This window comes from Acomys minous (genome assembly GCF_964271855.1).
Source record: "Acomys minous genome assembly, chromosome: 3".
NCBI classification, from domain to species: domain Eukaryota; kingdom Metazoa; phylum Chordata; class Mammalia; order Rodentia; family Muridae; genus Acomys; species Acomys minous.
The window spans coordinates 85006282-85016967 of NC_140485.1; the positions used below are offsets into that span (position 1 = coordinate 85006282).

The 10686-nt window shown below is 44.0% G+C and overlaps 1 protein-coding gene across 1 annotated transcript; it reads right to left on the minus strand.

Moving 5' to 3' along the window:
* Nucleotides 1-4597: 4597 nt before the first annotated feature.
* On the minus strand, nucleotides 4598-5079 carry LOC311595221 (large ribosomal subunit protein eL32-like). Its single transcript, XM_084777706.1, has one exon. The coding sequence runs from the start codon at nucleotides 5018-5020 to the stop codon at nucleotides 4613-4615; it is 408 nt and encodes a 135-aa protein (XP_084633832.1). The 5' UTR covers nucleotides 5021-5079; the 3' UTR covers nucleotides 4598-4612.
* Nucleotides 5080-10686: the final 5607 nt, after the last annotated feature.

Sequence of the window (10686 nt, forward strand, 5' to 3'; positions counted from 1 at the left end):
CCCAGGGAAGGGGAGGGGCGGCCAAGGGGCGGGGCTTGGAGGGGTGGGGCGAGGAGGCGGGCGGGGCAAGGAGGCAGGCTGAATTGGGCCTAGCTGGTCAGGAAAAGATGGATGCAGGATGAAAGCTAGGCTCTGGAAGTTAGAGTGTAGTAAAAAACAAGTGACCCAAAGCCTTTCAAGAAGAGAATTCCACAGAGTGGAAGGCAGCCACATATCACACTCAGCCCCAGCCGATGACTGACATGACGGCTATACATACCCTGTGGAAGAGGTATAGACAAGAGACATACAACCAGGGCACTGATTCCCTTTAGATTATAATATGGGCTTTCCAAAGCCCGCTGTGAAGAACCTACTTTATCTGGACCAGGGAGATGGTTCAGTTGCTAAAGGCACTTGCCTAGCCAGCCTAATGAATGACCTGAGTTCAATCCAGAACACATGTAAAAGTGATAGCCGGTGCTGGAGAGATGGCTTAGCTGTGAAGAACACTGGCTGCTCTTCCTGAGGACCCATGTTCAATTTCCAGCACCCTCAAGGCAACTCACATCCATCTGTAATTCCAGTTCCAAGGAATCCAGTGTCATCCTCTGGACCAGAAATGCATGTGTTGCATAGACTTAATGCAGGCAAAACACTCTCACATAAACATTTTTAAAAGAGGTAGAAAATCGACACCACAGAGTTTTCCTCTGAGTATGCGTGGGCGCGCGCGCGCACACACACACACACACACACACACACACACACACACACACACACGGGGGAGGGGGGGAGAAACACACCAGAGGAACATGTTCTTCTGGACACACATATAAACACCATGCACACACACATATTCACAGAATAAGTGTTTTTTAAATTTTTTTAAAGGATTTTATTTATTTATTAGATATACAGTGCTCTGCCTGCATGTACATCTACACACCAGAAGAGGGTATTAGATCACATTATAGATGGTTGTGAGCCACCATGTGGGTGCTGGGAATTGAACTCAGGGCCTCTGGAAGAGCAGTCAGTGCTCTTAACCTCTAAGCCATCTCTCTAGGCCACAGAATAAGTTTTTAAAAAACACTTTAAAAGACTATATGTTCTCTAAATCTCCTTACACTCTGGGTTTATCATGTGCTGGTAGGGAGTAAAGTGGTGTTAGGCGATGAGAAATGCAGGGCCGTTTCCTGCATGTTGGACTTTAAACCACCCAGTTAAACAGTCTCTGGGATCTTCACTTTCTTCACCTGTGAAGCAGAGATGTGAAAATACCCATTGCAGGGATGTGAACGAATCGATCCAGTCAACTCAGCACCCCATTAGACACCACAGCAGTGGTGCCTAGCCAGAGAGAAACAGGGCATGTTACTCCAGTCTACCCAACTGTAGCAAGTAGCTGAGATTAGAAACGTATTTAAAAAGAAAAAGAAGAAGGAGAAGAAGAAGAAGAAGAAGAAGAAGAAGAAGAAGAAGAAGAAGAAGAAGAAGAAGAAGAAGAAGAAGAAAAGGGGTTTCTTTGGGCTTGCAGTTTTAGAGGTCTCAGTCCGTGACTATTTATCTTTGTTGTTTCTGAGCTTGTGATAAGTCACCGCATCAAAGCTGGAAGGCAGGAAAGGACAGGGAGGGGAGACAGATTCCCTTCAGGGCCACCTCCTCAATGACTACAAGACCTGGTGTTAGATCCCAATCCACACACCCCACGGCATCACATCCCGGTGGGTCTTCTCTCTGCTTCATTTGTCTGATTTTTAAAGGTTATTTACCAATTTAGTCAGTGCATGTTGGGGGAGCACATGCGCTTCATGGAGTGCACCCTTGCCCAGCAAGTGCCTTACCAGCTACGCTGTCTCCCAGGCCCCAGAAGGTAATAGCTCTTTAAAGGTGATGACTTTTCATCTCCTTTTAAAAACACAAATGATAGAGTACAGGGCCCTGACCCATCCCTGAGGGAATGGTATTTGGTCTCTGCTCTGAGACTACCTGACTTCCCACATGAATAAAGTCACTTTTCCAAACAGAAATCTACATTCTTAATGTGCCCGGCAAATCACTTTAATGGGCAGATTACTCTTGCTTCCCCAACATGGAAAACTTCATCGTCATAGAACACAATATGATCCCCTGTAATATGTGGACGTGTGGTATCATTTTGAAGGCAAGGATTGGGGAAACAAAGCTTCTGCCTAGAGTCCATGAATTTAGCAGCCCATGCTGATACCTTGTCTATTGCCAGCAGCTCAGCAAAGGCTGAGCAACCGGGTGGTTCACCACCCCCTAGGTAGTCTGGGTGACTCATAGTGATTGCAAAATGATCAACTGTACACTGGTCACAGCTCTCCTTTCACTTTATATTCTTTTGGCAGCTGTTCAGTAAACTCTTGAGCTCATATTGCTTTTTTCTTTTCTTTATGTTGTGTGTTTTGGTGCTGAGCATGAAGGTACAGACTTCAGTTTGCTGAGCATGTGTTCTCCCACTGATACACATTCCCCAGGCTTAATATTATATTCTTGAGACAGGTAAAATGAGAAGCAGTAACAGAACTTCTCACTGGATCTTGGATTGTCTCCTTCTTTGATTCTTTATATTTTGTCCTCTTCTTCCTGTTTGAAACAGCGGAGGAAATGGTAGCACCTCTGCAAAGGTCTTAGGGTGTCCTTGAGCAAGCAGCCCTTAAAAAAAATCTCTTTATGCCACCATAAACCTTTGGTGTAGGTGTTGCAGATTGAACCAGGGCTGTGTGTGTAGGTATATGCTCCACCACTGAGCTTCACTCCCAGCTTATAGGTGACTTTATAACCCCCTGCCCACCCTTTCCCCCTCACCCCCTCTGTCCTTCCCTCCCTCAATCACTGAGCTATATTTAAAGAGGCGACCTTGCCCAGTATTTCTGACACCAGCTGGCTTGTACTGTGTGGTTACTCCCCACCCCCCAAACCCACAATTCCTCTCCCCCCCCCTTCTCCTTCTCCTTCTCCTACTTCATTTTGTGAGACAGAGTCTTTCTATGTGGACCAGCCAGGTCTGGAACTTGCAATCCTCCTGTCCCAAATTAGTTTGTTTTCCAAGTATCAGGATTATAGGCACATGCCACCATACTCTACTCCTTTCTTTCTTTCCCCGTTGTTTGTCTAGTGGCTGGAGCATGTGGCAACAATGGGGATGAAAGAGAGGGACAGATCAGCTAAGATGTTGACTTACTCCAGTTTTTGTTACTATAAAGATACTTGTAGCTGGGTAATAATAAAGGAGAGAGTTTAATTGAGCTCAGAGTTTTCAGGGCTGAAGGTTGATGGTCAGGTGGTCCCAACTGACATTGGGAGGCTACAGAGTTGTCTCGGTGGTTATGAATGGAAACTGTCCTGCCAGAGAACTGACATTCAGTTCCCAGCTCTATTGGCTGTCTCATGACTGCCTGTAGTTCGGCTCTAAGGGATCTGACGCTGTTCTTCCTAAAGAGTGGCTGAACTTCACCCCATGGCCTTTAATGAGTCTACATTGCAGATAGTGGAAGCCAGATTCATAACCTTCATCCAACCTCCTCATGGAGATCACAGTCCTTGCTCCCCTCCTCCAGGAAAATCTTGCATAAGTGATTCAGTAGAGCGTCCTTCATGCTAATGAACCAAGCTGTCTTCCCATTGACTGGAGTCTGTCCACCTATCAGTTGTGTTCAGATCGCCACACATTAAAAAAAAGTCATTACATTTCTTCATTCACGTGTATGTGTGCGTGCGTGCGTGTGTTTGTGTGTGTGAATTCCATTCTCCCCTTCCACTATCTGGATCCCAAGGGTTGAATGCAGGGCTTGGTTGACTTCATCAGCTGAGGCATCTCACTAGCTCCAGCTCTGTCACTTTTCAAGAAGACATCCCAGGCACCTGCAACATCCTGTCCTTTGACTAACTGTCCTACTCTGCCATTTCTTGTCCTGTAAATTCTGTGCTGCTCAAGCCCACAGTTAGGATTAACTTCTCCAGACTATCTTGAAAGGCCCACCACGAGGGATGTGCCTGTGCACCACAATTCCCACAGCACCTAGCAGGAAGTCTGACAACAGTCAGGCTCCATGTTTCACTTAATTCTGTGATAGATTGTATGAGGTCTGACAATGATTCCCATCCATGTTACTTGGAAAAACAGTTTCTATAAAACAGACTTTTTTTCCTCCAATGAATTTTTCAGCACGAAATATATGGAGTTAAGACATGCCAGCAACCTTCACACAGTTGTGCTTAGACAAATGGCCACAGAGACTGCATCTTGTTTTTGGTTTTGCAATGCTGTTAGTGCATATTCATCTTCCACCGAGCAATTAAATATGAATTATCAAAACTGTATTCCTGAAAACAGAACTTTATCTTTTAAAAGAAAAATTGTACAGGTATGGTGGCACACACCTTCAATCTCAGCACTCACAAGGCAGAGGCAGGTGGATCTTTGTGAGTTTAAGGCTAGACTGACCTACCTAGGGAGTTGCAGGACAGCCATGGATACATGATACAGCGACCTGGAATGTTCTTTGTGTGTGTGTGTGTGTGTGTGTGTGTGTGTGTGTGTGTGTGTGTGTGTACAGTTTTTGTGGTTTTATTTAAACACAAATAAAACAAACACTCAAGCCATCTACTCATTTTCTTCGCTGCGTAGTCTGGCATTGGGATTGGTGACTCTGACGGCCAGCTGTGCTGCTCTTTCTACCATGGCTTTTCGGTTCTTGGAGGAAACATTGTGAGCAATCTCAGCACAGTAAGATTTGTTGCACATCAGCAGCACTTCCAGCTCCTTCACATTATGGACCAGAAACTTCCGGAAGCTGCTAGGCAGCATGTGCTTGGTCTTCTTGTTGCTCCCATAACCAATGTTCGGCATCAGGATCTCGCCCTTGAATCTTATCCGCCCCCTGTTGTCAATACCTCTGGGTTTCCGCCAGTTTCGCTTAATTTTGACATATCGGTCTAACTGGTGCCTGATGAACTTCTTGGTCCTCTTTTTAACGATCTTAGGCTTCACCAGTGGCCGGAGGGCAGCCATGATGCCGCAAAGGAGATGGCAGCCACCTCGCAGGCAGTGCCGAGGAAGAAGGAAGTCCTGGAATGTTCTTTAATTTGAGTTTGTCTGGCATTACCTGATGCTTAGATTAGTATTATGGGCTTTGCGGAAGAACAGAAATAAGCGTCTTTGTCATCGCATCATATCACATCATATCTAACAGGGACAAGATTTTGGGGACCACATTTTTCTTTGTTGCCTAGCTTGGTTTTGAATATGTGAGCTTGACCAATCCTCCCACTTCTGCCTCCCAAGAATCGAGGGCTGCTGGTGTGCACTGCTGTATCTGGCTACTTGACCTTACTGGCGATGTTAATCTTGACTGCTGGGATTCTCTTGGTTCAGGTGTTGACTGCCAGGTTTCTCCTCTAGAGTCTCAGTTTTCCATTCCATATTCTGTTCTTTGGAAGCAAGTTACAAATCCAGCCCACACTCTGGGAGAGGATTACATTACATCTTTTTTTTGGGGGGGGGGAGTACTTACATATATTAATTAGTATTCTTTATAGGGAAGACTTATCTCTTATTCCCCATTCACTTATTTTTTTTAACCATTTATTTACTTCAGCATGGACTCCTGGATACTTATACTCCTATTATTTCATAGTTCACAGAGTTCCATCTTTAGCTCTTAGGGCCTTTTTTTTTTTTTAACTTTGACATGGTATTTCCTCAAAATTTGGCACTGTTCATTGTTCCAGCCTCCTCCTATTTTCCTTGTTTTACTACTAACATCAGGCCATATCTTTAAAAAGCCGTGGTTTCTTTCACTGGAGAATCAGATTTAGAGAATAAGATTTCATACGTATCAATTTACCACACTCATATTCCATCTCTTTGCTCTTTCCTCTTTTCCTACTGTTCATCTTCTTTCCCGCAAATTAACCTTCTTTTACATTGCATATGAAAATATTTATATGCAGATTCTGCATGAGAATGAACAGATTTCCCCATTATCCTTTCTTTTGCTCTCTCCACATTGCCATTCCTTCAGACCAGGCTCTACCCTCTCCCCGCCATAGTACCTCAGGCTGTTTCATGTCTTACATATATTATTAAAATTCCACATCTGAGACAAAACAAATATTTGTCTGAGCTTGGCTTACTTTGCTTAACACGATGATTTATATAGCTCCATTGACTTTTCAGCTTTTAGGCTGGTTCCAACTTTGACTACGCGGAAAAGAAGTGCACAAGAATTTCTGGTTTTTACTTACTTTGATTCCTTTGGGTATATACTTAGGAGTTGTATAGCTGGATCATAAAATAGTTTTAGGGCTTTTGTTTTGTTTTTTGAGACAGGGTCTCACCTGAACTTGCTTTGTAGCCCAGGTTGGTCTCAAAACCATATACTTACGCCTCTGCCTCCCAAGTGCTGGGATTACAGCAGTGTCCCACCACATTCTGCTTGGTTTTCAGATCTTTGAGGAACTTCCATGCTGACTGCCATAGAAGATACACTCACTTCAATTCCTACAATGGATGAAATTCCTACCAACAGCGAACAAAGGCTACCAGCATCTGTAGGTCATTTAGTAGTGTAGCCATTGTCATGATGTTAATTTTGCTAATCCACAGGCATGGGGGTTTCTTACCCTGTAGTAGGCACATTCAGACTTCTGGCATTGCAACATAATGTGGTCATCTATGAACTTCATGCTCAAGACCCTAACAATTAACTAAGAAATAAGTTTTGGTAAGTTCACAAATTTGTGTTGGCCATATTCATAATTTCACACACACACACACACACACTTAACTGCTGAGCCATCTCTTTAGCTCCTCAAGGAACTTTTCAGTATCAATTATATGATAAAATGATTTGTCCTTAAATGTACTATATGCTGAATTACTGACATGTGTTATGTTGAGCATCTTGCAGCCCTGAAATGAGGCAAAGTCAATTATAGTTTAAGATCTTTTTCTCTTTGAAATAAGGTTTTTAATATTTTTGTTTACTTTCACTATAGATATTAGTCTGTAGTTTTTTTTCCCCCTATATTCTTCTGTGGTGCTCAGTTAGGTGGCATATATTGAGTCCATCTGTATGTTTGATCTAATTTGGTTTGTGGTTTTGTTCTTACAACATTTTATTTCTCCCAGCCTCTCTGAGTGGTACTGACTGAACAGATAGATGACTTAACTGTTAAAAGAAGCAGGTGTTTTTCAAAGGACCAGAGTTTGATTCCCAGTACCCACACTATCTGTTAACTCCATTTCCAGGAGATGTGATGTCTTCTTCTGCCCTCTGCTGGCAGCAGGATATACACATGATGCACAGACATAGATACAGGCAAAGCATCCATATACATAAAATAAAAATGAAAATTTAATGAAAACATTCCCTGTGAGGATCCACAGATAAAAAATGGGAGATAACTAAAGCAAGAGACGTACGAGTCATGAAACTGAAATTTAAGAAATGGGGCAAAGCACTATAGTGTGTACTATAAATTTAAATATTACTTAAGATAAATGCTGCAGTTGTAAATGAATGAAAGAAAAGAAGGGGAGAGAGGTAAGAGAAGGGACACCAAAGAGTTAAAGTAAAAAGATAGGTGGCAGAGAACAATGTTCTCAAGAGGGATGGAAAAGCTCGAGGCAGTTTTAAAACTGATTGTCCATCAACAAGGATGTGCAGAGACAATGCATATAAATACAGGAGACAAGAGGTGGCCAAGTGTGGTGGCACATGCCTTTGATCCCAGCACTCGAAAGCAGAAACAGGCAGAGCCTTGGGTTTAGGACAGACAAGGCTACAAAAAAAAAAAAAAAAAAAAAAAAAAAAAAAAAGCTTTGTATTAATCCCCTTGGTCCTCAAATTGTAGTGATCCTCCTTGCCTCCAAAAAGAACTGGATAAAAGCTTTTAAAAAATATAGTTGCCAGGCATGGTGGCACACTATACTCCCAGTAACCAGGAGGTAGAAGCAGGACAATCTGTGATTTCCAGAACTGCAAAGGCTACACAGCGAGGCCCATCTCACAACCCATCTCACAAAGAAACAAACTACTACTAAAAGAATAAGGAAAAAGTCTCTCTGAGCCTTAAGACACAAAAGGAAAAACATCAAGTGTTAGAGAAAAATTTCTTGATCTTCTAAATTTTGGGTCTCTTAGGTAAGTTGGGGAAATGGAGAGGGAATCTGGGTCAGATACCCACGGAAGCTGTCCTCCCTTTAGGGGAGTCCCTTCTCTGTATCCAGAGCTTACAATTACACTTACAGCCTTCTCTCTACTCTCCACATAGCTTTATTACACACACACACACACACACACACACACTGCACTTTTCCTAAAATGTTGATGACAGCCTTCTTTACCCTGCTTGGGCCTATTCGCAGCCTGTTCCCCCACCCCCACCCCCAGCCCTCCCGCAGCCTGTTTTTGATGGTGCATCCAAGCTGTGCAAATTTTACTTCACTATCTCTCATGAAGATTTTATTCCTCAAGCAGACTGGCGTTACGTCTTTGGAGGTGGTGACCTCCTCCTGGCTGCTGAGGAGCATAAACTGATGCTGGGCAGAATTCATTCTCCAGAAACGTTCCCTTCCTTCTCTGCCCCCAGCAAATGTTTTGATTGCTTCCAAATCAGATTAGAAGTTAGGACCCATAGAGCAGCTCTTGTTTGACCTTCTTTTGAAATTCATCTATACAGTACGTGCATGCTTATGTGCCAGGATATTACAGTCAACACCTGGAACTAAGTCAGTGGACAGGAAGCAAACCAGGGATTCCTTGGAGTTCTCAAAGCAGCTGGTTAGGGCTCATTTCTTATCAGAGCTCTTCCAGACCTTCTAAGAGTATAAGGGGAGAGAGAAAAGGATGTAAGAGAACTGATGGGAACCTTTCAGTGCTGGAGGATAGAAGCCAGGACCACACACGTGCCAGGCAAGTCCTCTATCACTGACCTGTAGCCCACTATACTCCAGCCCTATTTCCTTGAACTTCTAGTCTGTGAGTCCATTTCTCAAGCGGGACATGTAGCCCAATGGTGGAACTCGGGACTGGGACACTGGCATGCATCCTCTGCAGAGCATTAAGTGGTTAAGAGGCCTGTGGCAGGGGCATGAAAGACAGTGGACAACATGCATGAAATGTCCCTTAGTTCTCACTGAGCCAAGGACATGGGGCATCTGCAGCCATGCAGAACCCTCCCTAGACCCACCTTTTGAGGCCAGTGATAGGAAGACAGCTCCCTATGCAACAGGAGGACAACCATCCATGACTACAGCTGTCTAGGAAGGGCCCACACATTCACTAGGCTCCTGGAGGCTGCAGAGCTCACTCAGCACAGAGGCAGGCTTACTGTGCCCCGTCCTGCTCCAACCAACCAAGAGGGGATGAGTGTGGGAGAAAGATGCAATCACCCATTCTTCATCCCTCAGCAATGAGACCCTTGAAGGTCTGACTAGACCCTGAGAAGGTCCACTGCTGCAGAGGAGAGTGGGCCAATCCTTTGTGCTGGGCCCTTCGTATTTCTGAATCACTTCTGATTCTTTGACCGAGTGATCACATAGCTGTTCAGTGGGAACAAGCAGAAGCTAATTTTTAATCCCCTCCTCCCCCCTTGGAAGAAGGCCTCACCCAAGTAGATACTAAAGGAATAGTAAGTAGATACAGAAGAACAGAGATGGCTACCTCTTCCTTGCCTCAGGGCACTTCCAGTTGGTCCGTTGTGAAACATCCAATGTTCTCTGCTTCCTGAGTGTGAGCAGAGTGACTAGCTGCCTCCTACTCTCACACCTTTGGTGACATGGCCCAAACCTAAAGTTGAAAACTGCCCTTCATCCAGGTCAGGAATTGGTGCTAGCATCTTATCTGTAAGGTTCCGCTGACTTTTGAGGGTGAAAGAAAGCACAATGACATCTTCATCTGTCCAATGAGAAAAGGAACATTCAGGATAATTGAAAAAGCTCTTGAAAAATTTTAAGTATGATACTAGTAGGGGGTAGGGCTCTAAGGATCGCAAGATAAAGTTGATTAACGTCTCACAAAGTTAACTGGAGCAAACAACATGTGAAGTGAGAGTCTAACATCTGGACAACAATAGTTCCACAAAAAACCAACCTCAACAAACCCCAAAGTAGTAGGGAGGCATTCAAAATACGCAACGGTTGCTGGGGAGATCCTCAGTGGTTAGGAGCACTGGCTGCCCTTGCAAGACTTGGTTTCGGTTCCTAGCACCCAAATAGGGGCTCAAACTATCTCTACCCAATTCCAAGGAATCCGATGCCCTCTTCTGACCTCTGCACATATGTGGTACACACATGTGCATGCAGGCACAACATTCATACACATTCATAAAGCATTTCCCAGGACCAAAGAGTGTAAGTTTTTATAAGTGTTCAGAGGGCCAACTAAACATTCTCATGAATGCACACCACCGTGGAAAGTTCCTAGAGCCACAAGAGGAAAAGAACCTCACCACACACAAATGGCTGGAGAGCATAACTAACACCTTGGCAAGTCAGAATGAAAACGCCTGGATGTGAACTGTTAGAGCAATCAAGGACACTTTCAAGCATTTAAGATCTTGGTAATTTTGCCTTGCCTTATTTCTAAGGAAACTAGACAAAGATGCCCAGCCTCCAAACGAAAGAAATAAAGAGGTGACACAGGCCACAGACAACTGGAAACCCAAACCAAG